Consider the following 21,925-nt stretch of genomic DNA (forward strand, 5'->3'; position numbering starts at 1 on the left):
TGCAGGAAGGCCTCTGGTGATTACCTGAGATCTGCTTAGGACAGTGTTCAACTTTAGAACCAGTCTTGGCAAGAGTTAAGATGGGCCTAAAATTATAGCAAACATGTTATTTACAAAAATGCCTTGGTACCCTCGGGTTAGCTGCTACCAACTGACCTGGAAGGACACTCATTAAAATCAGTTGCACCAAACTAATTCCACTTGTCAGCTCCCCTTGGTTGGAACACTGGCATGGCTCCTTGATAAGTGCCAGTAACTGTGCACATGCTTGGCTCAAGGAAGACACTGTGTAATTTTACCCTGAGCAACAACTAGAAGGAAATAACCTTTGGCAAAGGTTAGAAACCCAGAGATGACTGCCCCTGAACCAAGAAATTCCTAAGGTGAACTGCTATCTCACTGTTTTACCCTTACAGGTAAGCTAGGCTCTTCACAGGTGAAAACAAGCACTTTGGCCACAAGGCTTTTTTGCTGTGTCTCCCTCTCTCTGCAAAGTCCATTTTCATACCACTGCCTTTATTTCTATGCCTCTGTCTCCACTTTCATAGAAGCATAGAATGTTAGAGGCTGGAAGTGACCTCGAAAGATATGTGGTCCAGCCCTGCTGCCAGAGCAGATCACCCTGGAACACATCCAGACAGCGGTCATCTGAACAGAAATGTTAGAGACAGATATTCAATCTAGAACTGCCATGTATGGCTTATTCCTTCTCACAAGGTTGTGAGGCAAAGAATATTTGGCTTGTTTGACAGTTTAACACCTGCCTTGTACCCACTACCGATACTTTTACTCTCCTTCTCCTATAAGGACACATCAGCTTAAGCTGCCAGCACCCTGCTTGCATGATGCAACGAACTGCAAGAGCCCTCCCCTTTATGGCTTGGCACAGCCCAGAGAAACTACAGCAACCAGCATGCCATGCTCCAGCACAGCCACAGCAGTTTGCAGGGACCTGTAAGCCAAGCACACAACAGGTGCACAGCACTACCTATGACGGCTCAGCCTTACAGCATGCTCTGAGTACCTGGGAAAGTACCATGCAGGACTGTTTGACACTCACATACATGAACAAAGTATGAGCAAAAGCATCTGGTACACAGCAAGCATTATTATTGCTCCTGGGGAAAGCATACACAGGCTGTTTCCACCACCTCCCCTCTCTGAGATTTAACTTGGGAGACATGCCTGCTAAGGCTGGAAAGTCATCATGTTTGCTTTCAAATGGATATGAACCAATGAAAAACCACTACTTATGGTTCCTATTCCAGAGTGAAATTAAAAAGACCCTAAGGAAGAAATGAGAAGGACTACTGCATTAAGGAAGGTTGTAGACAGCTGTCATGCCAGCTATACATTCCTGGTTACCTGGCTGTACCCCCCAGACCAGGCTCCTTGTTCCTATCCGCCTTTCAAAACATCTTTGTTAGTAGGAGACCCAAAGCCAACCTCTGACGATGTTCCATGTGAAACTCCAGAAAAGCCTCATTGAGTCTGGCAGGTAAATAAGAAGCACATGGAAGTTTGGGAAGCTTTTAATAGAATGCCTTTGATAAACAGGCTTGAGTGCCAAGAAGCTTTCCTAGAACATCTCCTTCGATGACCAAGAGGCTTCACTGCAAGCAGGTATTTTGAGCACATTAATAACCAACTATAAAAAGCTCTCCATGAAGGCAGCACTCTGTTTCAAGGCTGGGCCTACAAGTCAAACTCCAGTATCCTGCTATTACTTAAAATTAATCTCTGTTTTGCCTTCTCAATAGGTTAGTCAGAAACCTGTGAAGGGGGAGGGAACAGTTCTCAATTTTAAGGTATGTTACTCTCATTCTGCACAGAGAAGAACAGATTCTAGCAGAAAAAAATGTTTTAAATAATACAAATATTGTGGTGAAATCAGAAGTTCTGGCGTTCACTTTATGGGTAAGTTTTGGCTGATAAAGAAGATTTTTTTCCTGCTAATCAGGAAATAGATTTGCTTCATAACTGAGAAATGACATCCCAGTTTAAGAAACACCTTACTAAAGCCAGCTCCACTGGCTTAAATGCAAAGTTAAGTAACTCTTGTTGACCAGCAGTGACACTCTGTACTTCTCTACAGTCTAAAAATGGTGTCAGTTCAAAGGTCCATCCTCTCATTTTGTTTGTCAGGCCAAACCAGAATCTGCTTTTCTGTACCACCATTGTCACCGGCACATCTCAGCTTCTGTGTGAACACACGCTCAGGAAAGCTGAGATTGTAAAATACTATTTAAGCAAACATGGTGATCTCCTATAATCCTTCTGGATATCGTAATATAGCCTGGATCATCCGAATGACTTCTTGCCACAAGGAGGGTTCCACCTTGTCAGACCACTCCTGCAGTAACGTGGAATGCTCTAAAAAGTCATTCGCTCAGCAAACTAATTTTCAGCTCAGGCAGTAATTTACCACAATTTTTTCCCCTTATGATGTGCTTAGTCACCCCACTTTTGAGGCTCGTAAGTAGGCTTAGTCCAAAGTGTCCCTTTTCTACCTGTTCACTGGCATGGAAGGTGTCTCTGTTCCCACTTAATCGACGGGAAATGCCTCCGACCTGCCCTAAGAGCCACAGCTCTAACAGGAAATAAAGATGCGATGACTTATAAGCTCATCTTTCCCAGTAGACAACAAACTCAGATGTTACAGAAAAACTATACACTCGACTGTAAAGGTCTGAACTCCAACCATTCCTAGCAGGCTCGGCAGCATTTCAGTTTTAACGGACAGCTCCTGAAGAGCTTTCAGAGAGCCACGTCCTTCCTAGTTCCCACCGGGCAGTCCCCAGCCCTTGGGAAAACAGAGGCGAGCCGCTGCCGGGCACCGGCAGAGCTGCAGCAATCCCCGACTGGAGCGAGCAGCGAAGCCAAAGCGAAGCGGAGACACGACGCCGCAGCGAATGTCTCAAGCCCCATGTCCCGATGCCCTCCCGTCGAAGAGCCGCTCGCAGGCTCCCGGGGCGCCCACCCCTTGCGCGGCCCTCTCCGCCTGGGGACCCCGGGCCCGGTACCTGCACGGGGGCGGCAGTGCTGGCAGCGCGGCGGCTCATCCCGCGCCAAGGCCTGGCTGCCCGAGGGGGACCCGCCGCCCCGCTCCCGCGCCGTGTCCCGGCGTCTCCTCAGCGGCCCGCCCGGGCACGGGAAGGAGTCCCCGCGATCCCGGGCCCGCTACCGGTGCCTCCAAACCCCACTGGCTCCGCGGCCGCCCTAAGGCTCCGGCCAACACCCCTCCTTCTCCTTGGACCCGGGCGTGCGTGGGGCTCGCAGCCGGTGGCTCCACGGCAGTTCGTCGCAGCTGCCAGCGGCTGTGAGGGTGCGGAGACAACAGCGAGGACCGAGTTGCCACTGCCTTCAGGACCGCGGCCTGCGCCGCACCGCCGCCATCGCCACTGCCGTTTGTTTTCATCCGCTGCCGGCTGGGGGGGTGGTGGGAGGGAGGGAGGGAGGTGCCTGGATGTCCGCAGCCGCACTTTCCACACGGAACCGCCGCCGCTACCCGCCCACCCGCGCCACACCGGCCGGCGCGTGGGGCAGCCTGGTCGGCGATGAGAGGACCAGAGTCCGCCGCCGATGGCAGCCCCTTGCTGTGGCGAATGTGCCGCGGCGAACGCTGGGGCCTCAGCGCGGTGGCGGTGCCGGTAGCGGTAGCGGCGCCGCCCGCTGTGAGGTCCGGGCCGTCGGGCAGCAGCGCGGTGGACTGCACAGGGCCAGGGGTCGGCCTGTAAGGGCCGCGGACGGGTAAGAGCCGAGTCGGCTCCCTGCGGGGGCTGCGCGCTGCACCTCAGCGCCCCGGGGCGTCCGGCAAGAGCAGGACCTGCTGGGCCCTTTCCCGCCGCACGCCGGCAGCGAGGCCGGGGTAGCGCACGGATGGCTGTCGCAATCGTGTCTGCCATACCAGGTCTGAACGTGGGCCGGTCGGCGGTTACTGGGGACGGTTCCCAAGCCCGGGCAGTGGGCTGCTGTGGTGCGCTAGCTCCCTCCCCGCCACGGGAAGTAACTTCTACCGGCGCCGGGCCACTGGCTGCCATGCCAGGGCGGGAGCGTGGTCATCTGCGGAGCGAGTCCTCCTGCTGTGACTCCCGGGCTTTTAAAAGCAAGTACGAAGAAGTAAAAAGATTTGGTGAATAACCAGAGTGAAAAGGAAATGGTAACAGAGTCTGAAAGTCTGGCCAGTGAAACCCCCCCCCCGTCTGAGTGTCCTTCTCCTTTGCTTTATGCAGGTGAAGGCTCTGGGAGAGCTCTCTAACGGAGAAGGCTCAGAGGAGCTCCCGACTGTGGGCCATGTCCGTACCTCTTGCGGTTCTTGACTGCGACCTCGTGCTGTACGGCCGGGGATACAGGACTTTGGATCGCTTCAGGCTGGACGATGTCACGGATGAGTATGTAGTGTCCACCTACGGCTTTCCCCGCCAGTTCATTTACTACCTGGTGGATCTCCTGGGAGACAAGCTGTTTCGCCCTACGCTGCGGGCCAGGGCCATCAGTCCAGAGACGCAGATACTTGCTGCATTGGGTTTCTATACCTCTGGCGCCTTCCAGACTCATGTGGGGGATGCTATTGGCATCAGTCAAGCCTCCATGAGCCGCTGTGTTGCCAGTGTAACTGAAGCATTGGTGGAAAGAGCCTCGCAGTTTATTCACTTTCCTGAGGATGATACTGGTATATATAACCTGAAGGATGAATTTTACAGTGTGGCAGGCATGCCAGGAGTGCTGGGGGTGGTTGGCTGCATCCATGTGGCAATAAAAGCACCAAATGCTGACGACGTGTCCTATCTAAACCGAAAGGGTCTCCATTCTTTGAACTGCCTGATGGTGTGTGATGCCAAAGGAGTCCTCCTGAGTGCAGAAACACACTGGCCGGGCAGCCTGCCCAACTGCACGGTGTTACAGCAGGCAGCTCTTAAGAATCAATTTGAAACAGAGCTACATAAAGATGGCTGGCTACTTGGTAAGTCAATTTTTCATCATTGTTTTCTGTGGAAAGTCTGTGTATTAGCACCTTATTGTGTCTGGAGCCTCTGGGCCCAGGTGATTGCTTTTGATAGCTTTCCTGCAAATACCATGACATTTGTGATTGGATGGTGCTTCTCTTCAAAGTCTAGAACAGTATCTTCCAAACTGTGCGTTATACAATCTGATGACTGTATTAGTTTACATTCATTCTGTTTAAGATTGTTTACATTGTCCTGCACCTTTCTAAATTATGCAATTTTTAATTACATGGAAGGCCCTAGTCCAGCTGTCTTTGACTTTATTACATAGTAAATTAATTCTCTTTAAAACTCTTCTGTGTTCTTCCAGGAGTTTCCTGTGTAAAACTGAATGTCTTTGCTGCTTGCCACATTTGTAAAGCTCTAACTGTGGCTTTTTTGTGCTGTGTCGTGCCTTAGCCAGAGAAATAAGTTATTCTGTATTCTCTGAAGTACCAGAAAACCAAGGGTCAAGAGATGAAATCAGAGGTTAACTGTAGGCATGTAACCTGTCCTCCTCCTTTGCACTGCCAACAGGTGACAACTCTTTCTCTCTCCGAACATGGTTGATGACCCCTCTTCATATCCCGGAGACGACTGCTGAATATCGTTACAACATGGCGCACTCCGCCACTCACAACATCATTGAGCGGACCTTCAGAACCATTCAGTCGCGTTTCCGCTGCCTGGATGGGTCTAAATGCACCCTGCAGTACTCTCCAGAGAAATCCAGCCACATCATTCTGGCCTGCTGTGTGCTCCATAACATCTCCCTGGAACATGGGCTGGATGTGTCATCTTCGCCGGCTGCAGAACACACGGAACAACCAGAAGAAGAGTATGAGCAAATCGAGTCAACGGACTCAGATGCCTGTCATGTTCGTCAGGAACTCTTACTCGCTCACTTTTAGCTAATGTGGTAACAGAAAGAAAAGCTTCTAGCAGCTAATTTGGGAAGATATACAGAGTAAATAAGCCTTCTCCTCTTCTTTAAGTCTATAAAGACTTAGCAGGTGTGAGACAAGGAGACATTTTGTTCTGTTAATTACAGATGACATTCTGAAGTTGTCTCAGTCTCTTGAGAGATGCAGTTTAATTGCAAAACTTTTACTGTTGTGTTGCTTAGAGACTTCCCTTTCACTTGACTTAGAGAACAAAGAGTAATGTGTAATCAGTGGAGAAACTTGGGAAACTGTCTTTGATAGTGATGGAAAGTCTGTAAGCCTTGCACTCCTTTACAAAGCAACAATTCTACACTGCTTCATAACCCACTTATGATTGATTTTTAAACAGCATTTCCCACAAATTAAAATCTCGTGTGGGCTCATGTCTACCATGAATTGGAGAGCAGTAAAACATTTATAGTTTTGATTACAGGTATGGATTTCTGCTAAATTCCATTTTTGCCATTTTCTACATCTGGCAAAGCCCAGTGGTTCTGCAGAAAGCTGTGTTCTCGGAGGCTCAACAAAAGCAAACCACATGAAGTTCAATAAGGCCAAGTGCAGGGTCCTGCATCAGCGGAGGAATAACAACAGGCACTAGTACAGATTTGGGGCTGCCCTGCTGGAAAGCAGGTCCATGGAGAAAGACCTTGGAGTTCTGGTGGATAGCAAGTTCTGCATGGGCCAGCAATGTGCCCTTGTAGCTAAGAGAGCCAATGGCATCCTGGGGTACCTCAGGAAAAGTGTGTCCAGCAGGTCTAGGGAGGTTCTTCTCCCCCTCTACTCTGCCCTGGTGAGACCACACCTGGAATACTGTGTCAAATTTTGGACTCCCCAGTTCAGGAGAGAGACAGGGACCTGCTGGAAAGAGTCCAGTGGAGAGCCACGGGGATGACTGGGGGACTTGAGCATCTTCTCTATGGAGATAGATACTGAGAAACCTGTGGCTGTTTAGTCTGGAGAAGAGAAGACTGAGAGGAGATCTGATCAATGTGTACAAATATCTGAGGAGCGAGTGTCAAGTGGATGGGGGCAATGTCTTTTCAGTGTTCTGCAGCAATATGACAAGGAGCAACAGCTATGAACTGGATCACAGAAGGTTTCACCTCAACATAAGGAGAAACTTATTTACAGCGAGGGTGACAGAGCACTGGAACAGGCTGCCCAGAGAGGTTCTGGAGTCTCTTTCTCTGGAGACTTTCAAAACCTACCTGGATGTGTTCCTGTGTGAACTACCTTAGGAGACCCTGCCCTGGCAAGGGAGGTTGGACTCGATGATCTCTGGAGGTCCCTTCCAACCTCTAAGGTTCTGTGATTCTATGGGTCTGCATTTTTACTGAGTGCACACTGGAGCTTGCCCAAACCTAGGTCAGGCAGGGCTGAATGTTTCTTTCCTAAACAGTCAGGAGAAGATGTTAAGCTATGGCTGACTCTGTTACTTAACAGGTATCAGGAAATGGGCTACTGAATATAAGTTTAATTCTCACAGGGTATGTCTGCCACAATGGAAAACTACTCCTGTTGTTAGTTTCTCTAAATGAAAGACACTGTAGATCACAGAAATGGAACTGAATGTGAAAGTTCTCCATTTAGACCAGACCTGAGGTATGGAACAGCTGCATTACCATGGCTGGCAATCTCTTCAGTGGACGTAAACAAGTCATGTGTACAGTTCCTGGTGGCACAGGACTGGGAAGTTTCCTGGCAGTGTTCTCTTTCCAAAAGATGCAAGTGTTTCTAAGGATCCTTAAACAGCAGTTTGAGGAAAATTTTATTTCTTATATTTTTATTGTTTGCTGGACAGTAGATGAAACAAAGTGCTAAGGAATGCAGAATGCTGCAGAAGTGGAGCTACTTAAAATAGCTGAGCAAGCATCTGGCACGGCAGGCTGGCTATTCTTCTGGAGGGAGGGAGCCTGGATCATGCCCCATGTTTGAAGAAACTATGGGAAACGTTCTTAAGGGCGGGATGGAGATGCAGGCTTAGATCAAGTTCTGACAGGTTTGCTGTGGCAGCAAGCATTTACTATATTACAGAAAACCAAGCATGCTTTATGATGTATAAGCAGGATGTTTCCTTAAGTCTTGATGAGAACTGTAAAATACTGTGTACAACAATCTGAGATCTAAGTTTGTTTTCTTACATGGCTCGAGGTATCATGTAAAAAATTGCTGCTGCACACTGTGACTAAAACCCTGCTCGTTCCACCTAGGAAGAAGCACACAAGCATTGATTTCTAAAAATAAACTCCCCAGCTTTTTTGAAGTAAGAGTTGCTGCTGGGTATGTTGCCTGATGGCTCATAATCATACCTGACAGTCTGTGCTAAACGTACTGATCTTTAGACCTAAACAGCAGCAGACAGCTGTGTGGATGACACTGTGGTCAAGTGAGACTTGGACATGTTTAGGTACAAACACTGTCACATCATACAGAGCATGAGTTTCTCAACTTATTCTATGAATAGCTCTTCTCAGTGTGTGCCAAGACCAGAGTGAACTCAAAAGTGGAGGCATTTCCTGGAACACATGTGCTGCTGGGTTTTGTCTTCCTTCAGCCCTGTCATCTTTGGTAGAGCTTAATTTCAAAACTGATGTCATCAGCTTGGGTGAAAACTGCATGGGGCCACACCTGACAAGACCAACACACTCAGAACTGCTATTCTTCCTAGAATCGTATGTCAGCACCTTTCAGTTCCCCTGGGAAAGAGAACTTCCTCATCTAGAGAACAGTTTGTACTCCTAAGCAGCTTCCTTCAAAACAGTTAAGACTCTGCTCCCTCAGGTTTAGACAGTACTTAAGTTGGACAGCTGAGATCAAGGTTTCTTTCCTCTTTTACAACCCTTCTGTTCTTTCCATCTTGCCGTCTGCAGTCAGGGCTTTGAAAAGCAAAGCTTGCTCTGGCCATATAATGTCTGATAAATCTCAGTCATCTGTTGGAGGATGACAGTGAGCGATGGTCAAAGATACTACAGTTTTCACTACTTGACTGAATTCCTAGTAAAATCTCGTCACCATCTCTTTTCAGTTTTGTTTTAAAACGTCTCCTTGGAGAGTGTCTATACTGTGGGCTACCTTTGCTCCCTCTAATCCTGCATTTTACAGCAAACCTCAAGCTGTAAACTGTGCGTCTCTGAGCGTTTTGGCTTTTTTCCTTGCTGATTTACTGACAGTGCCCTGGATTTTTAATCCAACATCGGGCTCCCTCCTGAGCCTCTTGCTTCTCCGTACAGATGAGGTAGGAAGATAAAGCAGATTCTGCTACTGCCTCTTTAGAGCTTCTTCTCTTCAACGTACGCATTTTGTATCTTCACCATCCATGATGCTAGAAATTAGTATACAACAATAACTATTAACATTGCCCAGTTTGAGGAGGAGGCATTTTTTTGGTTACATCCCATCTGATACCCTTAGCTTGTGGTGTTTCACTCTGATATCATCTGTCTTCTGTTGCCTCCTTTTAATTACATCGTCTGCACTCTGTATCAGTCTCGAGGGGAAAAACAAAGACACGAGACGTGCACAACGTGCTGCGGGGTGAGATGGGAGAGAAACAGTCCCCGCCGAAGAGGGCGCGGGGCGCCGCTCTCCGACAGTCCTCCCAGTCCCGGGGCAGCGGGCGACCGTCCGCCGTGCGCGACCCGCCCCGAAGCCTCTCCCCAGGGCGGTCTGCGGCCCGGCCAGTAGGTTATTTTTCCCTTCAACACAGCTTGGCTCCGGGGGCTGTTGCCTGCTCGCCCCTACCTCAACACTCAGCTGTCTCCGGAGCACCGAGAATCCGCCCCCGCCGCTTTCCGGCCTCGACTCGTCTCTCCTGCCCTCCGTCGCCCCCAGGCGGCCGCGTGCGGCGGCGCTGTGCGGTTGAAGAGTTCTTCGTTCGGCTGGCGCTGCCTGGTAGCGTTCTACCTTCGGCTGGTCGGGCCTTGGTGCCACTCTCGGCGCTGCTCTTCGGGTCCGGCTCGGCGCTCGGCTGGCTCGCCTGGCCGGAGCGGCAGCGACGACCGAGCAGTGGGGGCCGCGCCTTCCGGGCCTGTCCCTGGCCCCGGCTCCGCTCCGGCAGCCTGGCCCCTCCGCACTAGGTAGGCTTCGAGAATACGCGCTTGTCCCGGCTGTAGGCCAGGGCCGTGCCGCGCCGCTGCCGCTCCCCGGGTGGGCGGGCGGGCGCGGCAATCCCTGCGGCGGCGCCACGGAAGGTGGCGGGCACCTGCATGCGAGGGGCCTCCGGTACGCGACGGGCGGAGCGGGGCCGGGGGAGGTGATCGGGACTCGCTGCTACGGCCTTTGTTCGGGAGCTCCGGGACCACGGCCTGCGGCGGGAAGAACGGGGAGGCCGCGGCGGCGGTGGGCCCTACGCCCCGCGGGCCGCGCTGCCCCGGGCCGGCCGCAACCAGCGGAAGGCGAAACCTGCGGCGCTTGTCTCCCGGTGGCTGGGCGACCGGTGGGGTCGAGGTTGGTGCTGGGAGCCGGGAGAAGGGAAAGCCATTGAGAAAAGTGACTCTCGAGTCCCGGGGCCCGCACCCCGCGGCCACCGGTCTGAGCGCTCCTAAGTCCCGTGTTTTTGTACCCGAGCTTGGCTGCCTCGAGTTTCCCTCTCCATCGCCCCCCTTCCTCCTGTCGCAACCACAGAACAGGCCGGTGCTTCCCTGCACCTGCCATCTGGGTCGGGTCTGGTTGCATTTTGGGGCTGCTGTTTTGAAATCCCATTTTTGTCGTTGTTTTCCGGCCCTAGCTAAATACAACGTGAAATAAGTGTCTTCTCAGCTTCTCGTGGGTTTCGTCGTGCGTTGCAGAACGCTTGCTTGTGTGAGTAGTGCTTTGCACAAAATACGTTCACGTGTGCCTCCTGCGACCCCTGTGAGGGAGCATACCTCGTTCATTCACTAGCTGCAGAGACATTGTCGTTTCCATCTACATTATTCCTACAGATTTCTGTGGCGTTTGTCGAGGGCCTGTGACTGCTTGTGGTTGTGTCGGTACCGTGCTCTCCGCTGTCTCTGCAAAGCAGTTTTTGCGGCACACCAAAGCAGCATTTTGTTGTCAAGAGATGTTTTGGGTGGTTATGCATAGTTTTTCCGAAGAAATGCTCTCATAGTATTGCTCTGTTCTAAGAGACTGATTCAAGAATAGCTGTTATCTAGGTGCAAACTAGTCCTCAGGAAGGTTAACTGTGTGAATGTAGAGTCCATATCAATATGAAGAGTGCTCAGTCCTTCACCATTTTCTTCTCTGTGTAACATACTTGTGGATCTTACATAAACTCCCACTGTTTTTCTGTATTTGTCCTTGTTTACTCCTTGTTTACTGCTCCACCCAATTTGGTGTCCTCTGTAAATGTCATCTGGCTTCTTTGCCTTTGCCACTCCCATCCTCTTTCAAATTACTAATGGGAATGTTAGAATAGGAGGAGAATGACCTGCTGGTAGTGTACACTTACTGCCAATCCATTACCAGACTGTTTAATTTCGTTGTTGGGTCAGTTTTCAGAATGTGGCATGAGGTTAAATCCAGGCAGATTTGAATGCCTTAGGGGTGATGTAGGCAACAGTACCTGCAATTCTCTGCTAAATTTGAAGCCCTTGTTTGTGTTCAGAAAGGCTGCTCTAATGTAATTTCTAGCATTCACAACTCCTTCAGCGTAGCTCACATACTCCTTCTGTCGTCCACAGTTGGTGTGGCTGTAGATAAATTTGTTTTATTTTGAAAACTGGCCCATTTGTGTTTTGATGGCAATAAATAAGTATCTTGTACTCATCTGCTGATTTGTGAGAACGTGCACGTTAATGAGTATGGTAGTCCATCAGTGTTTATGTTTAGTACTTGGAATAAATAATACAGTTGGATCCAAATATCTGGACTTGATTTTTTTTTTTTTTTAGATTTAGTTGCTGGGGAGTTTACAGAGAATGTTTACTTTACTGACAGCTCCTTGGTTTTCTTTCTTTTGCCTGTTTCTGAGTCATAGCTGGCCCTCTGGGTCCTTGTTTGGTTGTTTCCTACTCTTCCATTTTCTCTACAGCGTTTTTAACTGTGAGACAGCTGTAACAAGAAGTTATAAAGAAGGCAAGCAGTTGCACTGTCTCCTAGTGTATCCCTTTGTCATGTTAGGCATTTGAATATGTCTTTTTTTTGGTGTCAATTCTTTATGAAACTTCAGGAAAGTAACTTTAGTATTTTTTATAGCATGGTTAGCAAGCTAACTGACTTCAAGGCTCTTACAAAGTTATTGTTGATGTTATAGTTATTAGTACTATTAACATAAGTAGCATTAAGGTACTTCTCTTTTTCTTTATTTCCCTCTTTTTTTTCCTTTTAAATCTGTCTTCTATTGAGATTGTGTTTTTGGAGGCCTGATAAAGGATATGTTAATAGTTATCTTCTGTGTTTCGTATTAGTAATCCTGCACTAACCTTAACAGGAAAGGTAATAGAAACAAAATATGAATGAGATAAGGACAAAAGAACTGTGGTTTTCAAAAGTGAATAATGATGTGCAGTGAAAAGACTAATAGTAGGAGTGTTTTAATGGAAAGTTGATGTAGTAGATGCTTAATGAAAGACACATTGATTGGGGTTGCCTAAAAGAAGAGGAGACTTACTCTCTGCCTCTCAGGATTTGACGCTGGTTGTTTAGAACTCTCACTAGGATTGTCTAGTAGCTCTTTGTTGTCTCCAGTTTCTGTAAACTGTTTGTTGAAGATGTGCAGGCCAAAGAGGTGCCACATCTGAAACGTGGAGAGAATCATCTTAGTCTCTGTACTTCACTTCAGACGTTCTTGGTGCTTTCTTTTGGGGCTGTCCCAGAAGAGCTATTCCTGCTGCCCTTTCTGGTATGTAGCACTAATTCTCCACCTTCAGTAGCACAGGTTTGCTGAAAGAAGCCTCTGGCACCTGCTTTGGGCACTTCCCCCACTCTCTTTGTATTTCTCACACCGTGTCAGTCTAAGGCCAGGGAGGGGAGAGTGTGTCAAAAACTGGCTGTGTTTCAGAGTCTAAATCTTCTTTGTCTCCCACCTCTTTAGTTCTGATACATCTGTGTGAAGACTTCAGCTTCGGTGTGGATGGTTTATTCTTTTTGGCTCGCTACCTTGTTTGATTATTTCCACGTGAGCAGGAAATGATACAAACTGCCTTTTGCAAGAGATGTTCTGGCTTCCCCTTGGTTTTCCTTTGTTGCTCAGATGAGGTGCACGTGCCTTCGGTGCGGCCCTGCGCGCCTGGAACTCTTTGTTGGCATCTCCTGGATACCCAATGCTGCTTTTGCCGCTCTGTAGCGTTGGTGTTCCCAAACTTCTCTTGCATGTCTGATGTCACTAGGGGGCACTTGGCTGTGGCTCTTGAGCTTGAGGAACTTTGATGTGACCTTTAATGTGAGTACTGCTATTTTGAATAGAAAATTACTTTGATTTCCTATCTCATCCAAATGGGAATAGTTCTGCAAGGATTTAATCTGAATACTGTGTCCTGGTGTTTCTCTCCTTTGCTCTAGTTCTTTCTTTTCTTTGTCCCTCCTTTCCTGCTGGGTACAGTAGTTAGCAAAAGATGCCATGGTCTGAATATGGAGTTGAGGAAGCCAGTTTTTAATCTTCTGTACCTCAGTTCTGCTGTTTAACTTACATTACAGCTTTGTGAGATTATATTCCTGTCTTTGGAATTGGAATTAATACCTCTCTTCTCAATAATTCATTTAGTTTTGTGTGAAGTGTAATAATAGTAATGAAAGTGCTCCATAGTCTCATAGGTAAATGAAACTGCCAGACTCCAGACATAGCTGATCACTTTTTATTACTTTCCTTTTTATAATTGCCATTCGTTTTCTGACCTTCAGGAGTTGGTGCCTGCAGATTTCTCTTATCATTTTGCTGGGGGGGAAAAAAAGGCAATTTAATGTCCACTTTTTGAATGAAAAGGTTTTTTTAAGAGAAATTTCTAGCTCATTTAGTCCAGTCTGGGAAGACAAACAAAGATTCTAATATCAATCAACTCCTTGTTGCAGTCATACAGGATCTTGAAATGACGATGTATTACGGACATCTTTGTAATGTTATTGAATTTCCTGAGCTGTTTGTAGTTTCAGTTCAAAATACAGCATTAAATTTCGTAGTCATGAAGCAGTAATACAAGTTATTTTCCTTCAGGAATCCTGCTGTGATTCATGTGGAGATGCTTAGGGCTGTAAACTCAACTTAGAGCCCTGTATCTGGTGCATCTGCAGAAGTTGTGCTTTGGAATTATTTTCCCAAAGGTCTCTGACCTTAACCGAGGGAAAACTTCATCTTACAAGGTAATACTTTGAGGAGTACCTTTAAAATGTTGAAGACTAAAACCAGGGCCACAAAGTGAAAGTCCCATCATGGTACTCTCTGTTTATCATAAACTTACTTTATGTCCTCTTAGGACTGCTTTTTTAGTGTTTGTTTCATTTGTTTTTTTTTTTTTCTCATGTTTGGGGACATCTAGGTGAAGACTGGCTTTGTGCTCTAATGTCAGGAAGCAACATGATTAAGCTTAAATTAAGCTGCTTTTGTGTCCTTTTTTTTTTTTTTAAGCATAAGGACACAGAATCAGAAACATCACAGAATCACAAAAAAACATCCAGGTTGGAAAAGACCCTCAGGATCACCAAGTCCAACCTATAACCCTATTCTGCAAGATTCACCCTAAACTATATCCCCAAGCACCACATCCAAATGACCCTTAAACACACCCAGGGTTGGCAACATCCAGTCCAACTCTCCTACTGAAGCAGGGGCACCCACAGCAGCTTGCCCAGCACCAGAAAGCCCAGCTAGGTTTGGAAGCTCTCCAGAGAAGGACACTCTACAAGTGCCCTGGGCAGCCTGCTCCAAGGCTCTAGCACCCTCACACCAAACAGGTTTCTTCTCCCCTTCATGTGGGACCTCCTGGTTTCTTTAATATTGTCCCCTGTCCTGCCGCTGAGCATCACCAAGAACAATCTGGCACCATCCTCTTGCACTCCAGCATTTAGCTCTTGCTGAGCACTGAGAAGATCCCTGAGTCTCAGCTGCTCTGGGCAGTGCAGAGAAATAGAGGCAGATAATTCAGAATAAACCTAAGAAGGAGGGGTTCAGTGCACAAAGTGCACCACCAACAAAAGCATTCTGGTTTTGCTTTTGTCATAGTTTTGGTTAATTGTGCTTAAGATACTACTTTTTATGCCTCCGTGGTGTGTTTTTGTTTGTGGGTATGTCTTGTTTAAAGATTCCAGTGTACTGTAACTTTAACTTCATTCCCAGCTTCCCCTTTGTTTAGATATCACTGCATGGTAATTTGAAGTTGTCTCTATGAGAAATGCTGCTTTCTGAGTTTTGTCTTTTGTGGGCTGATGGGTTGTGGGTTTTTTTGTTTTGTTTCATTTGGTTTTATTTTGGTTTGGGTGTTTTTTGTTCTTTCAACCCAAGAAGATCTGGAGCGTCTGAGAACAGTAATGAAATCTTATATAGAAGTCCTGCAAAAGGAGTTAAGGGAATACAACTCTTTATGTTGGAGGGTAATTTGACTATGTAGCTGATCAGGTACACTGTCAGACATTCATGTGGTCCTGTTGCTTTATACCAAACACAGCTTTGTTCCTCCAACACTTGTCCTAAGTTTTGATCTGTGGAACTGTTCTGGTTATGACTCATGGAACTCTTTTTTTTGCTTATTTTCTTCCACTATGGCATTGTTCAAATTCCAGTGCTACACAGATCAATTACTTACCAAACTAGGACTCTTTGAATTGTTTGCTTGACTGCAGTGCCCAAGAGGGCAAATGAGCTTGCTTCTTTTTTTGGTTTTGTATGGAGTTTATTATGCTCAGTCTTTCTAGTGGAGACACCAAGAGGGTTGGTGGGAACAACACAACACTTGGTATGACTTGAATCAATATTTTAAATGAATCTGCAGGTGAAATTCTGTCTGAGCCTTCTGTCTGGGATAGTGTTTCTGAGGCTTCTTACATGGTATTTTGTGCAATTTAGGAAGAGGGTGGCATCATAATTTCCAGATTGCAGAGGGGTGAAAAACTTGAAGTATAAACAAGGAAGAGAGCTAGGGAGTTCCTGGAACTGTGTGATTGCTGAGATAATTCTAAGCGATGTTTTAGACATCTGGTCTGTGCTTTGAGATCTCCAGCCTGTGAGTCTCAGTACCAAGTTTTATTGTGCTATCAGTGAGGGTCCTATAAAAAGAGGAGTTGTGTAGTCTGTAGTCATTGGCAAGATGATTTCTGACTGTCTTCAGTATGCACATACATTTTCTTCCATGCCCTTCTAAGCTGCTGAACAGCTTAGGGGTCTTAAAGCAGTTTGCTTCAAAATTAAAGCTTGTGAAATACAAGGAAAACTTGTTTTGTTGTAGAAAACCCTTGGAGGGAGTATCCTGTCTTGTGACATGAAGAGCACTGGGAGTGAAGATAGCATTTGGACAGTATCACTACATACACTCTTTACATGCCTGTCTGGTCATCTTCTGGAGATTCTAAGTTTGTCCTAATATTTCTTAAATTACTGAAATTGTTAAATACAGTATTAAATATCAAAATACTTTTCAGCTCTTCAGTATATTGCTGATATTCAGAGCCTGAAATGCTGCAGTTTAGTTTGGAATAAGTGACATGCTTTATTATTGCTACTGGACACTTTGCTGAAGAACAGACTTCTTTGAAAACAGAAGTTACTGCCTTACAAGATGGGGGGGCCTATGGCCAGAGCTGGGATAGTTCAGAGTTCTCATAAGCCATTCTTATTTTAAAGAGACAACTGTGCTTGTGTTTTTGCAAGCCAGTGACAGAATTCATTGTTCACTATGGTTCTGTGAATTATTTTTTAACACCCTCTGCTCAAACCTGTGTTCTTTTAGAAGGAAGTATACAGCTTGCACTGGCTCATAGCCTTTGTGGATCACATCCATTTTACAGTCAGTGCATTCTGGATGGAAGTCTTAAAACTTGACAAAAGTACTTTGAGACAGAAACTACCAGTACATGCTTTTCTCCTCTCTGGTCTTTTCTAGGGAAGCTTATTCTCTCTCTGGATCCCAGATTGCAAAGCCAGAGACATCTTTAGTGTTTCACTTAATGTTGCTTCTTTCTTCATCAGTCATTTGAGACCTCTCTGGGTAGCAGAATTGTCTGAAATTACTTGGACATTTGTATCTTTTGGCTAGGACTCCCATTCTAAATAGCATTTACTGATTGCAGCTTTTTTTTTTTAACACTGGCAGAGCTATTTACACTGTTTCTGTACACACACATTGGGAAGGGCTTTTAGTGTTGGGCTCAGAATGCAACCAAGAAGTTCACTGGAGTGGTAACAGACTTGGAGTGGTAATAGATTTGTAGTCTGAGAGCTGAAAGCCACACGAAATAACTCTTTTTTTTCTTCCTCGGGGGGGAATTGAATAACATGAGGTAGTACTCTGATATTCTTCTTTGTATCAAAGCCAGCTGTGCTCTCAGAACAATGATACCAGAATTTCCCCAAAATTAATAGTGCCAGAGATATTGGGGGCAGAAGGGCATGGTAAGAGATGGGACCATCATCTCTGTAAGGTGCTCAGGTTTCTATTTGGAATGGTAAACTACTACATAACACATTAACTATCTTCATGTTCTTTCAATATGGTGACTTAGATGTGCTTCTTTTATTCATCCTCTCTCCTTTTTGTGATTTTTTTTGTTTTGTTTTGTTTTCATGGAGTCCTGTGCTACTATGAAGTGTTACCAATTTGCTGTTTCACCTTGGCTTTCTAGAGTTTCAGCATCTGTAGAAGTGAGAATTAGAAGTGAGCTTATATCGCTCTGAGGATGGGAACTCTTAAGGCTTCAAGAACAGCTGGTCCAAAGCAAGTAAAAGGCTTGGGGCTGGGCTGTGTAATGCTCTTTCCAAAATTGTAAACAGCCCAGCACGCTGTCCTGAAATGCCCTGAAGGAAGAAAACTGTTAAGGAATCAAAGCTGCCAATTATAGAAAAAATTCTCTCTCCACTTTCAGAATTTCTGTGGTGCCCTGGACCATATCCAAGGCATCAGCTAATCTAAGCATTGAATTCCACTTGGTCACCCTGATTTAAGAAAACAAGAGGAAAATAGAAAAATACCGGTCTCTGAGCAGTTCCTTGTTTTGGTGGCCAGCTGTTTATCAGGATATTTGTAATTGAAGCTGTTACTGAATCAGTTCAGCACTTGTCTGGACATGTTTTATCTAGTGAGCTGCAAATTTTCTTTATGCTGAGGCTTGAGAAGTATTTTCAACCCTGCTGTGTTTCATTTAAACTTTGTTAGTCAGATTGCTGCTGAGTAGCTATAAATAGGGTTGATACTGCCATGTTTTATCTGCTAATGGTATTTAATGACATGCTGTCATTATTCAGCTTATATTTAAACAGAACCTTTGGTGGGTATCCTTACTAGACTAGAATTAGCTCCTTAAACCCAACAAACACACAAAACCCCTCAAACCCAAAACAAAACAAAATACTCCGGGCAAGGAAAGAAACCAAACAAAAAATCTCAATAAAACCTCCAAACAAACAAAATTAACAATAAACAACAAAAGCCCAAAGGAAAAAAAATGAATGTATGATCCAATAATAAGGTTAAAGGCTTCCTGCTAAAGTGAGTGAAGGTAATGACAGAATTAACCAGGTTGGAAAAGACCTTCGAGATCATCGAGTCCAACCTATCACTTAACACCTTTTAAGTAACTAAACCATGGCACTAAGTGCCTCATCCAGTCTCCTTTCAAACACCTCCAGGGATGGTGACTCCACCACCTCCCCAGGCAGCCCATTCCAATGCCAGTCATTCTTTCTGTAAAGAACTTCTTCCTAACATCCAGCCTAAACCTGCCCTGGCACATGTCTTCATTTCATCTGTTTATCTATTTGAAAACTCTTAGTTTTCTTTGCCAGTCTGAAGTGTTTGCTGGATATGTCACCAGCTAGTGGAGAGCATCTCCTGTACTCAGGCTAATCCAGATAAAGGAGTAAACTTCCCCATTATGAGGCTTAGCTCTCAGAGGGATCCAGGGTAACGCTGGGGTGTCATCCCCACTCGTACAGCATTTCCTGAAGAGGTACCAGCTTTGAAAGATGTTGAGCTGGTTGGCAGGGAACTCTGTAGGCATTTAAGCCCTGAGTTTCTTTTGTTTTCTTTTCAGATGGGATAAGGAGGTGGTGAGTCAGGAGAAGCTGAAAAAAAATGGGAGACAGTCCCTGAGGGAAAAACGTCAAGTTCAAACATGTTCAGGATGCTCACTTAGAAAGTGAAATTAGTACATATCAGGAAAGATTCAGATAAGGTGTCTTAAAGTAGGTATTTGATTTTAGGTAGTGAAGGTGACTTGCTCTTTCACTAAGATGGATACAAGAGGTTCACTAACTGCAGTTGTAAGTGTTAACTTTTTTATTTTCCCATATACACACTTACCCATGGCATAAACGTAAAGATGTTTGTTAAATGTCTTGATTTCCTTGTTGCTATTGTACTTCAGGGAACACTAGTCCTTCTGGTGGGACCAAAATGTTCCCAAGTGTCAGAGCTTGTTCTTTCCCGTGATTAATTGTGTTATCCTGCTTGGAAATCATCAGGATCTCTTAAGTTGTTTAGGTTTTGTGTCCTTGTACAACTACTGAAAGTTTAGTCCAAAGCTTAATATTTGAAATCTCTTCAAACTTTCAGCTTATTCCAGCTGCACATCTGGTTTTCCATTTGTGTTCATGTGTATTCTTGGGGTTGTTGTATCCCTTACTCCTTAAATTCACCCACATAGAATATTCAGCTACTGGTTTATTGACTTATTTCTTCTTTTTTTTTTAGATGAAACTAGGCTTGCAGTTTCCTCTTGTGTAATAAGCTTTTTATTGCCTGCATTGCTCTGAGCCATCCTTCCCCTCCATGCTGCTCACCATCTGAATTCCATCATTTCTGAACATGGGTGTCTGGGGCTGTTTGAAGAATCCTGATTAAATTTTATTGGCATTTAGTGAAAAAAAGATGTTTTCACTTTAGTGATTCCTGTATCGTACTGTGCTTTTGGCTTTATCTACTCCACATAACCCTGGTCTAGCTTTTTTTGGGTCTGGACTTCCTCAATCTGCACAGCTGCTTTTAGCAATCTGCTCGCCACATGACATCTTTAGGTTTTGTGTTGCGTACCAGTAAGGCTTTTATTTTGTAGAATAATTTCTACCTAATGTCTGGCTGACTTTCACAGAGTCTTGAAAGAAGGCTTATTTTACACAGTGGGGTTCAGCTTCTCTAAAATAGATGATCCCCATGCTGTTCACATTAAGCATCAGGGAATTTCCAGCCAGCCTGGGTTTCTTCGTGGTGAATTCCTTTTCTAGGAACATGGATGCCTTTACTCGTTCATCACTTCAGTACCCTTTATTGTACTTTTACAAATGAAAACTGGTCTACTTTACTAGGACTCGTTTTCCTGGCTTATCTCTTCAGACAGCTCCTCCCAGCAGCAGCAGCTGTCTTTAAGTCATCTGCTCAAGGTTTGTTTTTTAGGTGTTTTTTGTTGTTTTTTTAGTGAGAGTGGGAGGAAAGAAAAGGTTTGCTAATGACCATTCTGAGTTCGGGCACTAGTCAGTTCATCTCTTGTGTACATGGACCTTTTTTCTCTGTATGCTTGTGGGTTTTGCTTCTAAGTTGTCACTTCCTCCTCTATTGAATAGTTTTGTTCAGTGTAAGATGAACTGAGGGGGATTTTTCTTTGGATCTTTACGTTCTAAGGAGATGGCAGAAGTATGTGGGCTTGGGTGGAACTGCAAGGTGATAGCCTTGCAGCAGTACTGCTTGGTTTGTGTATTTTCAGAAACTTAGTGTTTCTGCAGAGCTTTTGATGACAAACTCCAATGTAGGGGACAATTCAAAAGCTGTGTAACTTTGTTGCTTTTAGGACCACTGTATTTAGTTCTTTCTAAGAAGTTTTTTTCTCCTCTAGAAAATAGGTATTATTGCTTTCCTTAGCTCCAGTCGTGCTTACAGCATCAGATTTCATTGTCGTGTGTTACCTGGGTGAACTGTAGTTCTAAGAGCAGTGTAGATGAAAAGATGACACTCAGACGGGTGAAATGAGTCATCTTAATGAAGCTGGCCAAGATGGCACTGCAGCGTAAGGTTTTGGTCCAACATGTGATTGTTTTAGTACATTATATGCTATTGTGGAGCTAGAAGTGATTTCAACTTGGGTTCTATCAATTGTCTGACCTACAAAGTGATAGTAATTAGTTACTTGAGTTGATAGTTATTGAATTAATCTGAACAATTCCCCAGAAGCTGCTTTGTCATACTGTCATTTTTTTATCCCTATTCCTCTAACTATCAGTCACCCTTCCCAAATAGGACCTAATTCTTCAAGGTGTAAAGACCTGAGGTGTCTCTTTATGCATCCCTGGTTGGTTGTTTTTTTTTTTTCCCTTTCTTTATCTCTTGCTGCATATAATAAAGAAAAAACTTTCAAGACCAGTTTCTTTATTCTCTTTAAATGTGGTATGCCCAGGGCATATGCACAAGGAAAGGGCTGGAAAGGGCTGGATGTTCTCTCAAACCTTTCAAATTAAGCTTTGGCTGCAGAAATGTTAAAATTGTGCCTCAGGAACGGAAGAAGGTAGCAGAAGCTATGGGAGAGGATAGCTTTTTCTCCTAAATCTGTTTTTTGGGATTTGTAGTTCACTGAGGTTATCAAAGTAAAAGCTGCCTTATCATTCTGCTCTCTTTCTAGGATTTCATGAAGATAAAGAACTGAAATGTGGATAGCCTATTTGTAGCCTGGTGGTGGTTGTCATCTGGAACCTGCCGGTGTCTCTTCCAGTAGCTGGTGTAATATTGGCTGCTGAGAGCCATGAAGGTTGTACCGGAGAAGAATGCTGTCCGCATCCTGTGGGGTAGGGAACGGGGTACCCAAGCCTTGGGCGCTCAGCGGCTCCTGCAGGAGTTGGTGGAGGATAAAACTCGATGGATGAAATGGGAGGGCAAGGTAAGGTTG

General features: G+C 45.5%; 4 protein-coding genes across 13 annotated transcripts in view; 3 read left to right on the forward strand and 1 right to left on the reverse strand.

Moving 5' to 3' along the window:
• The window catches only part of ATG13 (autophagy related 13), a 26,055-nt gene extending 22,942 nt beyond the window's left edge, over positions 1 to 3,113 (reverse strand). For all 8 annotated transcript variants that reach the window (XM_064145239.1, XM_064145258.1, XM_064145249.1 and 5 more), the window contains exon 1: positions 3,024 to 3,113. The gene's annotated coding sequence lies outside the window, so the exon portion shown is untranslated. The remainder of the gene's footprint in view (positions 1 to 3,023) is intronic.
• Positions 1 to 3,561, forward strand: part of LOC135176963 (WW domain-binding protein 11-like) — a 21,861-nt gene extending 18,300 nt beyond the window's left edge. Inside the window, exon 3 of the mRNA XM_064146856.1 lies at positions 808 to 3,561. Coding sequence (XP_064002926.1) covers positions 2,935 to 3,561 — 627 coding nt within the window. The 5' untranslated portion in view covers positions 808 to 2,934. The remainder of the gene's footprint in view (positions 1 to 807) is intronic.
• Positions 3,488 to 8,199, forward strand: HARBI1 (harbinger transposase derived 1). Of its 2 annotated transcripts, none has more exons than XM_064145343.1 (3): positions 3,488 to 4,084; positions 4,233 to 4,963; positions 5,523 to 8,199. In XM_064145343.1, exons 2-3 carry the CDS (start codon positions 4,294 to 4,296, stop codon positions 5,894 to 5,896), a joined length of 1,044 nt encoding a protein of 347 aa, XP_064001413.1. In that variant the 5' UTR covers positions 3,488 to 4,084; positions 4,233 to 4,293; the 3' UTR covers positions 5,897 to 8,199. The 2 variants fall into 2 exon arrangements, with proteins under 2 accessions (XP_064001413.1, XP_064001401.1); XM_064145331.1 differs by having other exon boundaries at positions 3,488 to 3,750.
• A 1,719-nt stretch (positions 8,200 to 9,918) lies between these two features.
• Positions 9,919 to 21,925, forward strand: part of AMBRA1 (autophagy and beclin 1 regulator 1) — a 142,235-nt gene continuing 130,228 nt past the window's right edge. For both annotated transcript variants that reach the window (XM_064145311.1, XM_064145320.1), the window contains exons 1-2: positions 9,919 to 10,008; positions 21,662 to 21,916. In XM_064145311.1, coding sequence (XP_064001381.1) covers positions 21,782 to 21,916 — 135 coding nt within the window. In that variant the 5' untranslated portion in view covers positions 9,919 to 10,008; positions 21,662 to 21,781. The remainder of the gene's footprint in view (positions 10,009 to 21,661; positions 21,917 to 21,925) is intronic.

This window comes from Pogoniulus pusillus, chromosome 1 (assembly GCF_015220805.1).
Source record: "Pogoniulus pusillus isolate bPogPus1 chromosome 1, bPogPus1.pri, whole genome shotgun sequence".
Lineage (NCBI taxonomy): Eukaryota > Metazoa > Chordata > Aves > Piciformes > Lybiidae > Pogoniulus > Pogoniulus pusillus.

What these genes read in the sequence shown, in the direction of transcription:
- HARBI1 (XM_064145343.1), top strand. Translation starts at nt 4,294, where the DNA reads ATGTCCGTACCTCTTGCGGTTCTTGACTGCGACCTCGTGCTGTACGGC. An exon ending in TAAAGATGGCTGGCTACTTG is followed by an intron (nt 4,964 to 5,522) that starts GTAAGTCAATTT and finishes CACTGCCAACAG; the next exon opens with GTGACAACTCTTTCTCTCTC.